Source organism: Panthera pardus, unplaced genomic scaffold (genome assembly GCF_024362965.1).
Source record: "Panthera pardus isolate Hobbes unplaced genomic scaffold, ASM2436296v1 HiC_scaffold_3, whole genome shotgun sequence".
NCBI lineage: Eukaryota > Metazoa > Chordata > Mammalia > Carnivora > Felidae > Panthera > Panthera pardus.
In genome coordinates this window covers 10012955-10033042 of record NW_026526876.1, presented here as the reverse complement: position 1 = coordinate 10033042, position 20088 = coordinate 10012955, and the positions used below count along the sequence as shown (strand labels likewise).

Genomic DNA, 20088 nt, shown 5'->3' with positions numbered 1-20088 from the left:
GACGCTTAACCGACTGAGCCACCCAGGCGCCCCTCAAAATGTCTTATTTAAAACTTATTTAAGGGGCTCCTGGGTGGCTCAGTCGGGTAAGCATCAGACTCCTGATTTCGTCTCAGGTCATGATTTCACAGTTTGTGAGCTTGAGCCCCGCCAGAGTCAAGCTCTGCTCAGATAGCATGGAGCCTGCTTGGGATTCTCTCCCTCTCTCTTTCTCTCTCTCTCTCTCTCAAAATAAATAAATAAACTTAAAAAAATAAGTAACACTTTTTTTAAATCCCCATATATAGTGATTAAGTGTTCACCTCCGTGAGGTCTTAAAACTCTTCATTCGCATTGTATCCCTAGAGCCTAAAACAGTGCCTGTCACAGGGGAAATTCATGAGTGTTTTTTGAATGAATGAATGATTCCTTATTCAAGTTGCTCATGCACAAATAAATGTTTTTCCAAGGTCGTTCCTGCAAGTGGGGTTGCTTTGACTCTGCTAAGTGTTGCAAAAACAGTGCACCAATTTACATCTTCGTCACCAATATGAAGGGATTGCATCTTCTATTTATACCAACATTTGCTATTCTCACACCTTATTTTTTGCCATCTGATAGATATTAAGGGTATTTCACTGTTTTATTGTGTACTTCCTTGAATATTAGTGAGGTTAAACATTTTTCCTTAGGCTTTTCTCGTGACTTGCCTGTTCATATCATTTGCCCATTTTTGTAGTGGGTTGTTTATCTCTTTCATATCATGTATGTTTGGGTACTCATCCTTTGTTAATGTTTTACAGCTATCTTCCTGTCTTTGGCCTATGTTTTCTCTTTGTTATATGCTTTTCTGACCAGAAATTTTTAAATTTTAAAATATTTTTAATCAAGTGTGTGGTTTTTGTCTGGTTGGCTTTTTTTGCTCTCTTTTGTTTTTCAGTAATCACTACACCCAACATGGAGCTTGAACTCATGATCATGAGATTGAGAGTTGCATGCTCCTCTGACTGAGCCAGCTGGGCGCCCCCAGAAATTTTAAATTTGATGTTTTCAAATGTGTCAGTCTTTCCCTTAATGGTTTGTACTTTATGCATCTTGTCTGAGAAATCCTTTCCTACTCTGAATTGATACAGATATTCTCTTTTCATCCACACGTTTTTTATTAACTGTGTATTTGGAAATAATTTTAAACTTACAAAACGCTGCAAAGATAAAAAAGGTACGAAGAACACTCCTATACCCCTTATCTAGTTCACCTCATTTGAACATTTTGCCCATTCGTTTATTATTTGATATATATAATATAAACAACATAGCAAATGTAATACATGTTATGTAGAGTATATACATAGTATTTCTTAACTATTTGAAGGTGAGTTACATACATTATGGTGCTTTACAGCTCAATGCTTTAGTGTGTATTTCCTATGAGTAGGGAGTCTCCTACATAACTATAGCACAGTTATCAACTTTATAAACTTACATTGATAAAATAACTTTATCAAGTCTCCCATTCATATCCCAATTTTGTCAGCGGACATATTTGATGTTGATGTTCCCTATGGCATTTTTATAACCCCATAAGCCATTTAACCCTATAAACCCTATAACCTTATAGCAGTTTTAAAAACCCTATAGTGTAGGGTCCAAGCCAGGAGAAGGTATTGCATTTAATCGTCATGTCTTTTTTGCCTCCTTTAATCTGGAACAGTTCCTCAACTTTTCTTTATTTGTCTTTTAGAATACTGACTTTTTTGAAGAATACAGTCCCATCCCTGCCCCCCCACCCCCTTTTTAGTAAAATGTTCCTCATTTTGTGTCTATCTGATGCTAGCTCGTGATTAGATTAGGCTTGATGAGAGCACTTTCAGCTGGACCTCTGCACAGCTGCAGTGATGTGCGATTTTGCATCCGCAATATTACGAAGATCGTGTCTTTCTCAGCGTATCACGTCTGGAGGCTGAATTTGTCTTAATTACCTTTGTCATCCAGACGTTATATTCTTTATCACAGGTAATTTTCACAACAACCTTCAGAGAGATGAAGCAACTTTCCCAAGTTCACCAAGCCAGGAAGGAGGAATTTGAACCCAGCTCTGCCCAAGCCCAGAGGTCTTTGCATTATTTCCTGGGGTTCTGCCTTCCCGTAGGCCAAAGGGACGGGTTTCTAGGCACAGAGAAGTGGAAATCGGAGAATCGAGGGTGGGCGGATGAGAGAAAAGGGTATCAGACTGGTTGGGGTTTGGGCTCCGGGGTTCAGACTTTGCCAGCCAAGGGATGGGGCTTGGCCTTGGCTGCCGAAAGTGGAAACGGGTGATTGGAGGGAATGAGACAGAGAACTCCCACCCTGAAACTGGTCACCCATAGGTGTCCAGGGGCACAACTCATCGCTTCCCAGGCTGAGAAGAGTAATGTGGCAGCAGCTTGAGAAGGCGAACCTGCAGTTGCTTTTGTTGGAGGCGGGGGTAGAGGGGAGGGGAGGGGGGCTGTTGAGAGGCATGGAGGAGAATCTGCTGGCGGCCTGGAAGCGGGGGACAGCCTCCTCTGTAGGGAGCCCCATCCTCCACCAACTCCTCCCTGCCTGATTAAGGGACCTTAATCAGCTTGAGGAGATTAAGGACTCTGGACAGCTGTTCCCACACCCCCGCCCCGGCCGGGCTGGCAAAGGAGACCTGTGGGAGGGCGCCAGAAGGGGGATCTGCCCCGTGACCCCTCACCCCGGGCCTGGGCCCGAGCCCCGGACTTTCCGGTGAGTGGCTAAGGCCCCTCCGCAGGCACGGATTCGGGTCCCTTCGGCCCCAGATGGATCCAAGGAGGGCGTGGGCATGTCTCCGCTGACCCCAGACGGCTCTGAGGAGGGAGGAGGGGCGGGCAAGAGGGGAACAGGAAGCAGGAGAAACGGGGTGTGGGGGGTGCGGCCATGCCCTTGACTCCCGTATAGTCGTCCAAGCCAGAGGAGGGGGCTGTGGAAGTGGGGACATGCCCCGGGGTTAGTTGGGCTTTGAGAAGCTAGGGGTTGCGGACAGAACCCTAAGAGAGTTGTGCCCCCCCCCCACCGCCCCCCGGCCGCTCATCCGGCCCTGCTTATGCTCCCAGAAGCCGGCAATGACGGCGTGCGCCCTCCCTGCGGGTGGGTGTCCGGACCCCCGGCGTCGCGCCCCCCGCGCGGCGGGTTCCATCCCCGCCCGGCGTCCCCCGGGCCCTGCCGCTGCTTCTGCTGCTCCTGCCGCCCTCCGCCCGGGCCGCCGTCTTCACAGTGGGGGTGCTGGGCCCCTGGGCCTGCGACCCCATCTTCGCGCGCGCCCGCCCGGACCTGGCCGCCCGCCTGGCCGCCAACCGCCTGAACCACGACCCTGCCATGGCGGGGTCCCCCCGCTTCGAGGTCGCGCTGCTGCCCGAGCCGTGCCGGACGCCGGGCTCCCTGGGGGCGGGTGTCGTCCGCGCTGGGCCGCGTCTCGGGCCTCGTGGGCCCGGTGAACCCCGCGGCCTGCCGGCCGGCCGAGCTCCTGGCCCAGGAGGCGGGGGTCACGCTGGTGCCCTGGGGCTGCCCCGGGACGCGGGGCGGCGGGCACGACGGCCCCCGCGGTGACGCCCGCGGCGGACGCCCTCTACGCTCTCCTCCGCGCCTTCCGCTGGGCGCGCGTGGCCCTGGTCACCGCGCCCCAGGACCTGTGGGTGGAGGCGGGACGCGCCCTGTCCGCCGCGCTCAGGGCGCGGGGTCTGCCCGTTGCCCTGGTGACCACCATGGAGCCGTCGGACGTGTCCGGGGCCCGGGAGGCCCTGCGGAGGGTCCAGGACGGGCCCAGAGTCAGAGGTAGGCTCCGCCGCGGGGTGCGGGGAGGGAGGGGCGCGGCGGCGCGGGCCGCGGGGCGCAGCAGTGAGCCCGGGGTCTCGGTCCCCAGCCGTGATCATGGTGATGCACTCGGTGCTGCTGGGCGGCCAGGAGCAGCGCTGCCTGCTGGAGGCCGCCGAAGAGCTGGGCCTGGCCGACGGCTCCCTGGTCTTCCTGCCCTTTGACACGCTCCACTACGCCCTGTCACCGGGCCCCGAGGCCTTGGCCGCCCTGGCCAACAGCTCCCGGCTTCGCAGGGCCCACGATGCGGTGCTCACCCTCACGCGGTACTGTCCCCCCGGGGGCAGCGTGATGGACAGCCTGCGCAGGGCCCAGGAGCGCCAGGAGCTGCCCTCTGACCTGGATCTGCTGCAGGTAGAGGCACCTGGGAGGAGGGAAGAGGGGAGGGGGGGGAGAGGGGAGAGGGGAGAAGAGCATGGAGTCAATGCGAGACGGGAAGACGGAGGCAGTGGGGAGAGACTGAGAGAGCAAGCTCTACCTGTTCTGGCGTTTCCTGGGTAAACAGAGGCGCTGGGCTTGCTTGGGGCATCTTGGTGTATTGGGATCGCTTCCAGAGTGTAGACCAGGGGACCCCCTCCCCCCCCAAGCCCAGCTCCAAGCAGGAAACCCTAGTGAACGCTGCACTGTGATCTCTTGCGGTCAGCTTCAAAGTGAACCCGCTTCCAACACCCCTGGGACAGGCAGTCTATAATACACTGCTGGTGTGTGTGTGTGTGTGTGTGTGTGTGTGTGTGTGTGTGTTTAATTTTTAAATGTTTATTTATGTTGGAGAAAGAGACAGAGTGTGAGCGGGGGAGGGGCAGAGAGCGAGGGAGACACAGAATCTGAAGCAGTCTCCAGGCTCCCAGCTGTCAGCACAGAGTTTGGGACTCGAACTCACAAACCGCGAGATCATGACCTGAGCCGAAGTCGAAGTCGGGTGTTCAACCGACGGAGCCCCCCAGGCGCCCCTGCACTGCTGGTGTTCTTAAGAGAACGGGAAAGGAGGACAAAGGCAGATGCGACCTCCGCGCCCAGTTTAGAGGTGTTTCCTCTGGGGCTTCGTCAGGTGGTCGTAACTTTTGGAGAGCCTTGACAAGTCTTGCGAGAGGCAGAAAGGACCCTAGGTGGAGCCAGGGGCTTCCATAATTATTTAGATCCACGGCTTACTGCCAACAATCCCAACACCCAGGATTCGCTGAGAATCCAGAATCCTGGGTCACACCATCTAACTCGAGACCGGTCACAAAAAGGGGAGGGGCTAGGGGCACCTGGGTGCCTCAGTCGGTTAAGCTTCCGACTTTGGCTCAGGTCATGGTCTCCCGGTCCATGAGTTCGAGCTCCACGTGGGAGCCTGCTTCGGATTCTGTGTCTCCCTCTCTCTCTCTCTCTCTCAAAAATAAATAAGCATTAAAAACCATTTTTTAAAGGGGGAGGGAGCTGGAAACCACTAAGATAGGTGGGAATTTAGATGGCAGTGGGCAGTAAACTAACCACCACAAAGACCTTACTCAAAGGGTTGCACTTGAGAGAGGGCCGTGACTCAAGGGGGTGGGGGTTGGAATATTCCCCACCAATGCCCCTAGTCTCCTCCAGGAGGACCTGGGGTAGCCAGTGGGAGAAAGGATGGGAATAGTGAGTGAGAAGAGGAGAGCGAGGCGGTGGGGACAGCGGTGAGACTGGATGGGGGGCAGGGGGAGGAAGCGGTGACAAAAACCGTCTTCAGTTCTCAGTAACTGGCACAGGTGAGACCCCGGGAGTTACCTTCGATTCCTCTTACCTCCCCCCTCCCACACTAACCCTAACCCACCCACCGACCCCCCCCCCCCCCACCCATCCAGACATCACGTCCTGTCAGTTTTACTTTTTAAAAGTCACTTGAATCCATCCTCGTTCTCTATTCTCACCGTCACTGCCCCGGTTCAGGCCGCAGCACCTCCGATCTAAAGCCTGAAACAAAATCTCCCCAAAAGGTCTCTGCTTCAATGCTCACCTGCCCCGGCCTTTCTCCACCCAACAATCAGTTCAAGCTTCAGACACCTGACCAATCTGACTGTGTCACACCCCTGTCCCGAGCCTCCCGGGGGCTTCCCTCGCCCTGGATAGATGATGGTCTCTTCAGAGGGCTTATCACGTCTCTCATGCCTTCCCCTCTCTTCCATCGTCCTTGAACTTCAGCCAGACGGAGCTACTCTGGTCTCCCTAATGGTGCCGTCTCTCTTGCCTCTGTGCTGCTGGGCGCGCTCTTCCCTCTCCCCTGTCCCTCCCCTCCCCTCCCCGCAGATAACTGACTCACCCCCTCAAGGATGGTCACTTCTTCCGGAAGCCTTCTCCTCCTCCCTCAGCCTGGGTTGGGACCCTCCACTCCTGTCTCTGCAGCTCCCTAATCACCCCTACCGTCACCCATGGCACTACCCTAACATCCCTGTCTCCCCAACTAGAAGAAAGGTTCCTTGGGACAGGGACTCTATCTCGTCAATATCTCAGTGTCACCGATTGCTTTACACACGCCTGGCACTGTGAGAGATGGGAACTGGGAAAAATAAGCTTGATCGCCTTGGGGAAAGAAAAGAAGGAAAAATAGAAAATATAGAAGCCAACCAAAAGATAGGAAAGGAGGCTTTTAGGTAAATGAGAAGTAATCATATTAAAAATATGAGCAAGGCAACCAACAGGAAGGGGAAGAGAGGAGCTGCAGGTGATGGAGACTAGGAATAACCAAGGTTGAGAAGAGCCTAACAACCCCCGAAAAGAGGGAAGGCCAATGGGGAGGAGGGGAGAGAAGAGAGCCAATAGGGAGAGAGAGAGGAGGAGAGAGCCAATGGGGCGAGGGGAAGAGAGAGCCAATGGGGAGAGGGGAGGAGAGGGCCAATGGGGAGAGGGGAGGAGAGAGCCAATGGGGCGAGGGGAAGAGAGAGCCAACGGGGAGAGGGGAGGAGAGAGCCAATGGGGAGAGGGGAAGAGAGAGCCAATGGGGAGAGGGGAGGAGAGAGCCAATGGGGAGAGGGGAAGAGAGAGCCAACGGGGAGAGGGGAGGAGAGAGCCAATGGGGAGACGGGAGGAGAGAGCCAATGGGGAGAGGGGAAGAGAGAGCCAATGGGGAGAGGGGAGGAGAGAGCCAATGGGGAGAGGGGAAGAGAGAGCCAATGGGGAGAGGGGAGGAGAGAGCCAATGGGGAGAGGGGAAGGGAGAGCCAATGGGGAGAGGGGAGGAGAGAGCCAATGGGGAGAGGGGAAGGGAGAGCCAATGGGGAGAGGGGAGGAGAGAGCCAATGGGGAGAGGGGAAGGGAGAGCCAATGGGGAGAGGGGAGGAGAGAGCCAATGGGGAGAGGGGAAGGGAGAGCCAATGGGGAGAGGGGAGGAGAGAGCCAATGGGGGAGAGAGGAAGGGAGAGCCAATGGGGAGAGGGGAGGAGAGAGCCAATGGGGAGAGAGGAAGGGAGAGCCAATGGGGAGAGAGGAGGAGAGAGCGCTGAGCTGAGGGATCCGGGGGAAGCACCAACGAGGTGTGAACGGTCTATGCACGAGGGGCCTGAGCACTGGAGAGAAACAGTGCAAGGCTAGGTGGGCCAGCGGTGACCCCAACCCTGAGCCCCTACTGCCCTCCCCCAGGTGTCCCCACTCTTCGGCACCATCTACGACGCGGTCTTCCTGCTGGCGGGGGGCGTGGCGCGAGCGCGGGAGGCCGCAGGGGGCGGCTGGGTGTCCGGAGCAGCGGTGGCCCGCCACATCCAGGATGCCCAGGTCCCCGGCTTCTGCGGGGCCCTGGGAGGGGCCGAGGAGCCCCCGTTTGTGCTGCTGGACACGGACGCGGCGGGGGACCAGCTGTTCGCCACATACGTGCTGGACCCAACCCGGGGCTCCCTCCGCTCGGCTGGGACGCCGGTGCATTTCCCTAGAGGGGGAGGAGGACCCGGGCCTGACCCCTCGTGTTGGTTCGAGCCAGACATCATCTGCAACGGAGGTGAGGGCGAGCACCCCAGCCCCCACTGGGACAGTCACCGTGGAGCCTCCACTAAGTGGTGAAAGAGAGTGAACCCTCGTCCTGGAACTCCTTCCGGGTCCTTCCTCAGACCCCTGGCTTGTGCGGAACCCGTCTCTTGCCAAGCCCCCAAAGCCCTCTTGGAACCTTCCTAGCATTCCCAGAGGCTCCCTTTTGCAGAAGACCATGACTTTCCCTAGATCTCGTTCTGGGCTCCCATCCACCTTTCCTAGGGCCTCCAGGATTTGACATGACTCCATCCCCCCATAGAGAGGGTGCCTCCCTCCCCCTGGCCACGGTCCTCAGACTCCCCTCTCTCACTGCCTCTCCAGGAGTGGAGCCCGGCCTCGTCTTTGTCGGCTTCCTCCTGGTGGTTGGGATGGGGCTGACAGGGGCCTTCCTGGCCCATTATGTGAGGTGAGTATGGGAGTGGGGTAGGTAAGGGATGAGCCTGCCTGTCCACCTGCCAGAAATGCGTCTGTGCAGCAAAGACAGCAGGCTGGGCCCACTCAAGAGTAGGAAAAAAAAAAAAAAAAAAAAAAAGAAGATGGGGAACATGGGGTTGCCCTCAAGGGGGTGGCAGACCGGGGGCTGTCTGGTTTGGGGATGACTGCTCTCCCCGGAGCCAACATTATCCCTTGCTGGCCTCCTGTCCTGGACCTTGGTCCCTTTTGAGCAGATGACGTCCTTTCCCTACCAGGCATCGTCTAATTCACATCCAGATGGTCTCTGGCCCCAACAAGATCATCCTGACTCTGGACGATATCACCTTCCTCCACCCGCAAGGGGGCAGCTCTCGAAAGGTGGGAGAGGCAGGGAGGCAGGGGCTATCTGGCAGGGAGCCAGCTCCCCAAGTGTCCTCCACTGTATATCTGTTCCCCTGCCTGGGCCAGCCCTCACCGCAGCCCCGAGGAAAGCCTGCTTTCTGCCCTGGCTCCCTCTCAGGTCTGAGCTCTGGGGATCAGCACCCTTAATGTGCAGTGAGAGTACCAGCCCTGTCCCCGCTGCTCTCCTGGGACAGCGAGAAGCTCCAAACAAACCCGCTGGTGTGTTTTGTAAACTGTAAACCACAGCGCAATTGGGAAGTATAATGTCAGTTTCATCTTCCCCTAATTAAGATTTCTTCCCTCTGTAATGCCTGGAACTCAGCCTGACCTCAACCCAGGACTCTGACCCCACAGTATATTCTGGTCCCTTGCGTTGACCTCTACCCTCCAGGTGGTCCAGGGGAGCCGATCGAGTCTGGGCGCACACAGCGTGTCAGACGTTCGCAGCGTCCCCAGCCAGCCCGCGGACAGCGCCAACGTTGGCCTCTACGAGGTGAGCCTTACCCGGTCCAGGCCGAGCTCTATTCCTGGAGTTGCGTCATATCCCGCGGGCTACAGAAAATGGTGATAGGAGCCCAGAATGGGCTCTAGGAAGAGGTCACGGGTTCCCCAAAGGGGAGCGTCCGAGAATCCTTCCTGCCCCAGGATTTTTCCCTTAGCCTTTATCCAGGTGAGGGCTCCTCAAAGGCCAATCACGGTGGCCCCGAGGCCGGAGGCCAGCCTGGTGGGGGGTGTTCCGGCACCAGCATGCAGCCCGGTGTGGCCACCGAAGCCATCCCCCTCCCCGCTGGGAGCCCCTGGCCCTGCCCCCTCCGTTGATCCAAGACTTCAGGCTACTGAAGGGCGTGGACCTCCCTGGAAAGGTTGGGGCATCTGGGATGCGGCATCGTGGTTACAAAAAGGACATTTCCAGGACACGGGTTGTTCAGGATGGGGGTGTCCTAGACGGGGCTATCCTGACTCAAGACAGACCCGCGTCCTGGTCCTACCCAGCGTTTCCACCCAATTCGGATCCGACTCAGGAACCGTGAGCTAACAGGATGGAAAGAGAAAGTCACGGAAGGGCATTGGGACCTTCACTATGGGTCAGCAAATCTAAATGCTGTAGGATGTGTGGGAATCAGGACAGACCCAGAGAGAGCTGAGGGAGCTCAGCTAATCAAGAGCAGGGCGGAGGCTTGGAGCTTCCAGATGTCAGGTCCCGCAGAGCATGCAGAGGGTCCCAATATGTCACCTACAGGCCACCGCGGCCACTTGTCACTGGGGGAAGTTGTTGTTAATCATTTGAATGGGCCTACCCTGTGCCTTGAAGAACGTTCAGCGTCTCTCGTCCCACCCACAAAACACATCTCCCAGTTTGGGGGACAATTAAAAACGTCCCCTGTGTATCTCCGAAGGCTCGTTAGGAGTCGACACCAAACCACCAGAATCTCCTGCCAGTGCGGCCAAACCCCTCACCCACGGACGAGGCCGGCTACAGAGATTGCAGGGTCTAAGGCAGAATGGCACCGAAGGGCTCCCTGTTGGTTCAGGATGGCGGAGCAGACCGCTGAGCCAAGCACAGGCCCTCGTGAGCATGGGGCCCGATGGGACCCGCGTTCCCATGGACCAGCCCTACCCACAGCTGAGGACAGTGAGGCTGTGAGGGGAACTGCCTGTGCGTCACAGTCAGTCTGTCATAAAAGCCTGATCTCCCCAGACTCCTGGCTCCCAGCACAGTGCTCTCTCAGGGCAACAGATGGTGAGGAGGGCTGTGGCCTCAGTGACATTTGTGGTGCTAACAGCTTGCTTACTAAGGCTGTGGGTGGGTGCATCTGCGTTGGTGAGGACAGCCATGCGAGGGTGGCCCCCATCCCCGCCAGCTGTGAAGTGGACTGACAGATGTCAAACGCTTTGCTTCTGAACCTCTGCGTCACAGGCAGGATGTGTCCTGAGGCAGTAGGCCAGTGGAAGCGTGGGGGCTCTGCGGCTTTTCACCTCACGGGCTTTTCCGAAGCTGAGTTCACTGCTCCCATCTCTGGGGCGCCTGGGTGGCTCAGTCAGCGCCCAACTCTTGATTTCAGTTCAGGTCACGATCCCAGGGTTGTGGGATCGAGCCCCACATTTGGCTCCTTGCGGAACGTGGAACCTGCTTAAGATTCTCTCTCTCCCTCTGGCCCTCTCCCTGGCTTGTGCGCATGCTCTCTCTCTCTCTCTCTCTCTCTCAAAACAACAACAAAAAACTACTCCCATCTCTGCTCCAGGGAGACTGGGTTTGGCTGAAGAAATTCCCAGGGGATCAGCACATAGCTATCCGCCCAGCAACCAGGACAGCCTTCTCCAAGGTGAGCGTTGAGCCCGTGGTGGGGTGTGGGGTGTGGGGTGGCCGTCATTTCCTTCCCTCTTGGCCTTCTCTTTGCAGCTGGGGACAGAGATAGACCCGAATCTAGGAGAGACCAACAGGTCTCCGTGGAAGTGCCCTCTCCCAAAGCAGGCGTCCCGTTATGCTCTCCCATTTTTTTCTCAATGTTTATTTTTGAGAGAGAGAGCGCGCATGGAGGGGGGTGCAGAGAGAGAGGGAGAAAATTCCACACAGGCTCCATCAGTGTAGAGCCCCATGCGGGGCTCGATCCCACGAACCCATGAGATCACGACCTGAGCCAAAACCAAGAGTCAGATAATGCCTACTGGGTGAAGCGGAAAACTGGCAAGGAGGCGGTAGCCTGGCTTATTCTGACCGCCCCACCTCGAGGCCCCCCTTACATCGTGCAGCCTCCGGCTGGGCTCCTCTGATGCCTCCACAGAAGCTCTCGGTCACAGCTGCAGAATGACTTAGGGTCCCCAGACTAAGTCACCACTTAACCGCAGGCATCTAGGATGAAGGGAAGCCCCTTATTGGACCAAAGGAAAGTTGGAAGGACAGTAGTCACCCACCCGCTGGCCCCCATTTCCCAGCATGCTCGGATTGTGAGGGCGCCTGTCCTGTGGCATTTGGTCCGCTAGGACCACAGTGTGACTGCTCAGTCCCTTCCTTCCTGCCTCAGGGATGTTGGGAGTCTCAGACATGAGCAAGGCAGGCCTGGGCCGTGGCCGACAAGGCCGTGTGTGGCCTCCGGGAGAACCTGCCTGGCTCCTGGTTACCAGTGCAGGGTAGTCTCTTCGCGTAGGACTTTAAGCTAAACCATACTCGGCATCTCGACGGTGACCTTTGACCCACGTGTCTGTTCCGGAGAGAGAACTTACCCTTGGAAGAAAGCGCCCCCCACCCCGTGCCCCCATAGGCCTTTCCAGTCACCCCTCTCATCCCTCCTTCCGAGCGTGGACGCCCCAAACCAGACCTGGATAACAGGTCTCCTCCCCACGGTGCCTCCGGGGCAGAAAGTGCCCGTTGGCTCTCTCCCTCTCAGCTCCAGGAGCTGCGGCACGAGAACGTGGTCCTCTACCTGGGGCTCTTCCTCGGCGGCGGAGCGGGTGGCACCATGGCCCCCGGGGAGCGCATGCTGGCCGTGGTCTCCGAGCACTGTACCCGGGGCTCCCTCCACGACCTCCTCGCCCAGAGAGACATAAAGCTGGACTGGATGTTCAAGTCCTCCCTCCTCCTGGACCTCATCAAGGTGGTGGGGGGTGCGGGGGTGGCAGGGAGGAGGGGGCAGGGGAGCCGCAGGGCTCAGGTCGCCTCGTATCCCACCCCTTCCAGGGAATGAGGTATCTGCATCACCGAGGCGTGGCCCACGGGCGCCTTAAGTCACGGAACTGCGTGGTGGACGGGCGGTTCGTGCTGAAAGTCACCGACCACGGTCAGGGGCGACTGCTGGAAGCGCAGAGGGTGTTGCCGGAGCCTCCCAGCGCGGAGGGTAGGATCCCCCGCCTCCCCGCTGCCTCCCACGCGGACGAGCATCCCCGGGACCCCCGTTATCTCAGGGGCCCCTCCATCCATCCCTCCCTCTGCCTTCGCGTCCTCTCCATCCCACGCCCACTGCACGTGGCCCGGCCTCGGTAAAGGTCTCAGGTCGGGACCTCAGAGAGGAGAAGGGGACTGGACCGGGGAGGCGGGGGCGGGGGGCGGGGGGGGGGGGTCGAAGGGGCGTGGCTTGTGCCCGAGGGGTGGGGTGTTCTCTGAGCCACCCTTTGCATAAAGGGCGGGGCCTATTTGTGAGGACGGCGCTTTCTCGGAGACCCGCGTCGGGTTTCTGGTAGTTTCTCCCGGGGATAGCTGCGGGCAGCGGGGCCACACTCGGGCTGGGAGTTGGTGAGTGGGTGCGAGCCTGGGCTTTTTGGTTAGGGCGGGGGGGTCTGTCCCCAGCGCCCCCAGGCCCTCCCGCATGCTCACGCCCCCTCCCCCGACCCCAGACCAGCTGTGGACAGCCCCGGAGCTGCTTCGGGACCCGGCCCTGGAGCGCAGGGGAACGATGGCGGGTGACGTCTTCAGCCTGGGCATCATCATGCAGGAGGTCGTGTGTCGCAGCGCCCCCTACGCCATGCTGGAGCTGACCGCCGAGGGTACGCTCGCTCGCGTCGCGCTTCCAGCCTGCGGCCCGGCAGAGCCTCTCGCCAGACCCAGCCTCTCTGCCCTAAAGCCCGGAGCTGAGGCTTAATTATGTGGGCCTCCCTTATGTGGATCTCAAGGGTCAGGGCCGGGGAGAGCAAGCGTCAGGATGGGAGGGGGCGGCTCTTAGGCTCTCAGACATCAGTGGTCGTCTCTGTCCTCATCCTGGACCCAACCTGCTCCTCCAGCTGAGGGAGCGGGCTCCCCTCTGGTTCTTAGGGATGGCAGGGAGGCAGCAGTGTCGGGGGAAGGGGGCGAAGGCAGTGGGATCTGGTTCAAATCCGTATGACTTACCATCCAGGAGTCAGCAAGCTACTGGGCCACCCCAACCCTCACTCTCAACTGCGACAAATGTTAGCTCTGCCTGTCACCTCTAACTGCCCCCTGCGCCCCCACCCTCCCACCCCCAGGGTTCAGGATCCTCCCGTTCCTTCCAGCAACACCCTCCCCTCCCTCCCCGCGCTTCCCCGCCTCCTTCCGGAAGCTCCGATCGCGGGCTTCAGCAGTCAGGCCAGAGTCAGAGGCGGCCTCTGTTGGTCCCCTCATGCCTCCAGAAGTGGTGGAGAGGGTCCGAAGTCCCCCTCCACTGTGCCGGCCCTCCGTGTCCGTGGACCAGGCGCCCACGGAGTGCATCCAGCTGATGAAACAGTGCTGGGCGGAGCAGCCAGCCCTCCGGCCCTCCATGGACCGCACCTTCGAGCAGGTCAGCGGCTGGCATTGGGCCAGGGCTGGGCTGGCCGCTTGTCGGCAACCCGGGGAGGCTTCAGGAAGGCAGACTCGCGGGACCTCTGACCTCCAGGCCGTCTCCCAAGGGGCAGTCTGAGGACTGGGAGTTAGGTGGGGACAGAGTTAGAACGGGGGCTGCGGGGCCCTTCGGAGCAGGAGATAGACCTCTGGGCGGGAGAAATATTTCACTCGATTCGAATAACATTTGAATCGCGTGGCCCGGTGTGGCCACAAGACCCTCGGCCTGGGAGTCCAAACCCCAGTGTCTTGTCAGTTACCAGCTGAGAGCAGCTGACCTCTGGGACCCCCCCCCCCCCATTTCCCCTATGGCTCCTGGTGTGTGAAGGCACAGGGCCTGGCATGGGGGGGGGGCTGATGCGTAAACGATGCGTGGGGTGGGATGCCTGGGGGTGGGCGCGGGGGGCCAGGCGTAAGAGGGCCCCACGCAGGGGTCATGGCGGCCCCGGTCCTCAACAGCCCCCGCACCCCCACCCCGGCTGCCTCCCCCTACCAGTTCAAAAGCATCAACAAGGGCCGGAAGACGAACATCATTGACTCCATGCTGAGGATGCTGGAACAGTATTCCAGCAACCTGGAGGACCTGATCCGGGAGCGCACGGAGGAGCTGGAACTGGAGAAGCAGAAGACTGACCGGCTGCTGACGCAGATGCTGCCCCCGTGCGCGCCCGCGGGGAGGGGTGCGAGGGGGAGGGCCCGCGGGCGGCCGGGGGCGGGACCTCCACCTAAAGCCCGCCCCCCCCCCCTCCCCGACGACCCTACCTAGTTCTGTGGCCGAGGCTCTGAAGACGGGGACACCTGTGGAGCCCGAGTATTTTGAGGAGGTGACCCTGTACTTCAGCGACATCGTGGGCTTCACCACCATCTCGGCCATGAGCGAGCCCATCGAGGTGGTGGACCTGCTCAACGACCTCTACACGCTCTTTGACGCCATCATCGGCTCCCACGACGTCTACAAGGTGGGGTGTGCCGGGGCGGGGGAGAGCAACCCTCCTTCAGCTCCGCCAGCCCCCAGTTCAGCCCCACTGCCCCCGCCCCCATTTGGAAGCCTCCCCAGGATCCCCGCGCTGCCCACCCACCCCCCCCCCCCAGCCCCAGCTTAGGCCGCCTGACAAAGGACAGTCGCTTGGCGGGAGAGAGGTGCTCAGTACCCGACTTGCGCCACCCTTTCCGTCAGGTGGAGACAATTGGGGACGCCTACATGGTGGCCTCAGGGCTGCCCCAGCGGAACGGGCAGCGGCACGCGGCGGAGATCGCCAACATGGCTCTGGACATCCTCAGTGCCGTGGGCTCCTTCCGAATGCGCCACATGCCCGAGGTGCCCGTGCGCATCCGCATCGGCCTGCACTCGGGTACCTCCCGGGCTCTGGTGGCCCCCTCCCTCCCCGTCTAGGGCCGGTTCCGCATTCCCTGGACATTCGTGCGGTGGGGGCGGGGGGGGGGGGGGGACGGGGGCAGTGGGACTCGCTGTGAAGCCGCCTCGGCAGGCACCCCGTCGTGACTGAGAGGTACCCTTGGGGAGCTGGTGGAGACGATGGGGCGCTAGAGAGTCCCCCGAGGTGCCAGGTGCCACCCAGCCGCCAGCACGGCCACCCACCCTGCGCGTCTCCGCAGGCCCGTGCGTGGCGGGCGTGGTGGGCCTCACCATGCCGCGGTACTGTCTGTTTGGGGACACGGTCAACACCGCCTCGCGCATGGAGTCCACGGGGCTGCGTGAGTGGGGCGGGGCGGGGTCCGGGGGTGGGGGGTGATTCACGGAGCGAGGGGGGAGTGGCTCGGGGAGGGGGACGCGGGAGGGGAGTCCCGAAATCACCACGTCCCCTGTCCCCTGTCCCCTGTCGCCCCAGCTTACCGCATCCACGTGAACATCAGCACCATCCAGATTCTCCGCGCCCTGGACGAGGGCTTCCAGACGGAGGTGCGCGGCCGCACGGAGCTGAAGGTGAGACCGGGCCCCGCCCCCTCCTGGGCCGCAACCTCCGGGGTCTTGGGTGCCACTCAGACCTCGAGATCCACCCGCCCTCGCCCCAGCCGCCTCACCCCCCACCCCCCCGCCCCGTGTCTCTCCAGGGCAAGGGCGCCGAGGACACGTACTGGCTGGTGGGCAGACGCGGCTTCAACAAGCCCATCCCCAAACCGCCGGATCTGCAGCCGGGGTGAGGAACCAGCCTCCGGGCCCCTTCTCCCGGCCTGACCCCGCCCTCCGCCTGCCCCTCCCTGAGGCCGCCGCCCCCCTCCCCGCAGGGCCAGCAACCACGGCATCAGCCTGCAGGAGATCCCCCTGGAGCGGCGCCTGAAGCTGGAGAAGGCGAGGCCGGGCCAGTTCTCCGGGAAGTGAGGCGCGCAGCGCAGCGGGAACAGGTGCTGCCCCCTTGCTCCCAAGCCCAGCTGCCGATCTCCCAGGGGCCTCCTCTCCAGCCTGAGGGCCTGGCCCTGCCCGCTGAACTTCCCACCCAAGCCAGGTGTCCCAATTCCTGTCTGAGTGAGCCCAGGCTCTTTCCTAAACCCAGGAATTTTCCCCTGGGAGGGGGGAGTTCTGGTTCTGTGGGTCTGGAATGGCCCAGGAATCCAGACTTGAGAACCCTTGTACTCATGATCTTCTGACACCTCTCCTCTGACAACCCCCTCGCCCCCACTGCGCTGCATTAACAGGGCCTCCCTGCCAGGCCCCACAGGCTGTGCACTGCACAAAAGACAGAACTTTCGGGAGCACCGTTCGCCAGAGGACAACATGAATGTTGTCTCTAGCATTCTGTCAGGGCAGAAGCCCTGCCCTCTACCTTCCTTGAAGAAACTGTGATCCATGACCCTCCCCTTCTTAGGTGAACCTCGTGACCCCTTTCTACGATTTCCCTCAGACACCCCTCTTTCTCTCAGGAGTATTCCGGAAGGTCCTTTTCCTGAAAGTTGCTGCTATGGGTGACCAACAGTCTGGCTGATACCAGTGGCTTCTATCCGGCTTTGCCTCAAAGGATTCTGGGCCTTTACACCTGCTGTGTGACCTCGGGAAAGTCTCGTGCACTCTCTGGGCTTGGATTTCCCTCATGATGAAATAAGGAGTGGCCTAGGTGGTTTCTGCACTCCTAAGCTTCCGGATGGCCTGGGTGTATGGGCGCCGGCCCCAGTAACTCTGAGCCCATCAGGAGAGGTGGGGCTGGGGATTCTCCGCTTTCCAGGGCCTCCCAGGGCCCCAGGAAGGAAGGTCTGGGGTTGGAATCCCCAACCCCAGAGGAGGCAGAGACCTGCGGTTCCCCCAGAGCAGGGGTTTGTGGCCTGAAGATTAGCCTCTGCTTAGCCTCGATAGTCCTTCCCTTCTCCTGCCCCCCCCCCCCCACCGCCAGTCAGAAACCGGCCCCTTCTGTGGGCATCGCCGTGTCTTGCCCAAGTGCAGAGAAAAGCCGGCTGCAAGGCTCTGGGGAGAGAGGAAGGCAAACAGGCCTCAGCACACCTTCACTCACCAGAACGCCCGAGAAATGGTAGGATTTCCTGTTGAACTGGACACTTGCCGAGCGCACAGAGAATCCTCTCTGCTTAGATCTTTCCCACAGGCGTCTGCAACCACTGCCCGTCCCCCCCGCCTCCCCCCCACCGGTCCAACTGAACTTTCTTTTGTGGAACAGCGACGTTCCAGAGCCCGGGCCTTGGCACTGTCGAGTTGGGGTGTCCTTCAGCGCCACTGGAGGCCGTGGCAGGAGTTAGTGGCAGCGGCAGCCGCCCAGAGCGTCCCTACAGGTGTAGTGAGTGTTCAGTCCCTCCCAGGTCAGCAAGCAGGCGTGGCCAGTAGCGTCCGAATTTCCAGGTGGAAGGGTGAATGCTCACCACGCCGCACAGTGTGGTTCCCGGGCCAGGGGCAGGGACATGACCTGAGAGCCTGTTAGAAATGCAGACTTGTGGGCCCAGACCTATCGATTCAGAATCCGCATTTTTAACAAGTTCCCTCAGGGTGTTTCTGTGCACCTGAACGAACGTTCACGAATCATGTCACTAAGTGAGCCTAAAAAGATTTCATAAATCTTAGAGGCTAGAAACTCGCCGAGACTGGTTTTGTTGGCCTATGGGGGAAGTTTTGTTCTAATTTTGAGCTAACGTTTAGCAATCAAGAGATTCACATTTTCTAAAAAACGTATACCAAACTTCCCTCTTCTCTGAAATCAAAAAGTTCCACTGCTGGCTTTTCTGCTGGAGCTAGAGAGCCACTGATCATTTTCTCTGGGGCTTTATTCTTTAGTTCTAATGGTCCCCACCCGCCAAGACCCAAGAGTTTCCGGATGTCCCTTACGTACCTGCCTGGCGCCCTTAGGCATTTCGCTCAGGGCCCCTGGGAACTGCCGCTGGGACTGCAGGTGCTTCTGGAGGTGGTTTCTGCCCGGCCTGTGAAATCCACGGCTGAGCAGCCTCCCCGTCCTGCCTAAAGGTGGAGAGAGGACATATAACAGGCCTCAACTGCAGCATTGTAGGTTCTGGTCACTTGAGGTGGTGCTGTAGGGTGAGTCAGTTAGTACAACTCAGAAAACATTTTTCGCCGAGTTGGGAGACGATGAGTTAAAGATTTTTAAAAACCCTGGTGTGCGCCTGCACGCGCACACAATTTTCGAAATTCTGCACATTCTTAAGCATCTCTCTTCAGATTTTCTCTGGACTTCGGTCCCCGGGATGGAGGGCAGACAGCCTCTTCCCAGGCAGCGCCCCCACCCTCCCTGCTAAGCCCCTCCCCATCCCCCACCCTGACTCTTTCTCTCGCCTTCCATCCCACCTGGGGGACGCCTGTGGTAGTTAATGGCCTGTGATTCAGGGGAGCCTCAGGGCAGCCTTGACCTGGGAGGAGACTAGCGCGGACAGGCTGGGGCAGGACACTTCCCAGGGGAGGAGGAGCTGGGGCCCCGAATCCAGTTTGGGGTAGAGGTGGAGGCCGCAGGGCTGAGCGCGTCCCTTCCCACCCTCCATTCTGCCTGGTCCCAAGACCCCGGTCGCAGCTGGGCAGATGTGAGCCGGGAGGGGCCTGGTGGAGGTTGGAGAGCTGAGGCCCACCCCAGGGCTCACAGAGCTGGTGGGAGAAGGGCGGGGAAGGTCTAGCCGCAGTCTCCTCTCTGCTCCTCTGCCCCTGTCTCTCCCTCTCCCTCAGTCTCCCCCGCTCTGCCCACAGTTTTTCCCCACCTGTCCCCGCAGCTCCCCCATTTCTGCGCAACCTTCCTTCCTGGGTCCGGTCAGTCTCCTAGAGCCCGGTACCCTCTGACTCAAGCCCTCTTCACCTGCTCGCTCCTGTTGCTCCAGGGTCCCGGGCACCTCCCAGCCCCAGAGAGCACCTGGCTTGGCCATCAGGCGCTCCCCACCTTCAGACGTGTTTACACTACCTCTGCCAGGTGGCCTGAGCCAGGAGCCCGCGCCTGGGGCTGTCCTCGCCTTTGGGATGGCTCCGTAGCTGGGACCAGTGACGGCCACGGCAGGGCCCTCCCGCGGCTGCTTCCACCCCGTAGCTGGGACTCCGCGTCACGTCCCGGGGCTCACTTGGCACTTTTTCTCTGCTGCTCCTCAGGGTCTGGGCCGTGCTCCCCCTCCCCACCTGCAGTGGACCCCAGGCACCCCTTTTGGGAGATCTGTGGCGCCGCATTGTGGGACTGTGTGCACTGGGATCTTCTGGGCTGTGCGCCGTGGATGCCAGGCCACGTGCCACGGTGTTGGGAGAGTGGCGGCTGAAATAAAGGCGTGCTTTCTTCCATCTCGTGGTGTGTGATCCTTTTGGCCTGGATGGTCTCTACGCCCTCTTCCCTGCAGGACTCACACCTGGCACTGCTAGGGAGGGCTTCAGAGAGGGGAAGAACCCTAGAGATGCCCGAGGCGGGGGGCAGTGAGCTGCCATTCCGCTCGGGGTCTGCTCTGAGGGGACCGAGCGGGGAAGCCCCAGGCTTTTCAGGCTTCGAGAAAAGACCAGGGTCTCTGAGGCTCTGGAAGAGGGTGGTGTGGTCTCATCGTGTGATCGCCGGCAGGAGAGGGGGAGGGAGGTAAGAGCAGTTATTCTATGACCATGACCCATGGAAGCCAGAGTCCAAGACTGAAGGAGCAGGGCCTGTGAGTGTAGAAGCTAAGGTCTGTAACAGCAGACCGGGCAGGACTTCACAACCCACATTCCACTTCTCATCCCTCAAGAGCCTGCCGTGGGGCATTCAAGCAGCACAGACCATCCCAAAGTCACCAGTGGGTGAC

General features: G+C 59.5%; 1 protein-coding gene across 1 annotated transcript; it reads left to right on the top strand.

The window, feature by feature from the left end:
- Positions 1–3083: 3083 nt before the first annotated feature.
- GUCY2D (guanylate cyclase 2D, retinal) lies at positions 3084–19603 on the top strand. Its single transcript, XM_053892763.1, is given in 22 exon segments — positions 3084–3122; positions 3124–3408; positions 3410–3538; positions 3540–3792; positions 3881–4185; positions 7422–7773; positions 8124–8208; positions 8492–8594; positions 9010–9111; positions 10862–10942; positions 12005–12211; positions 12295–12451; positions 12948–13097; positions 13698–13846; positions 14384–14547; positions 14654–14846; positions 15065–15239; positions 15502–15600; positions 15735–15829; positions 15958–16043; positions 16132–16248; positions 16765–19603. Coding segments are annotated over 21 exon segments (3303 nt in total). The 3' UTR covers positions 16226–16248; positions 16765–19603.
- Positions 19604–20088: the final 485 nt, after the last annotated feature.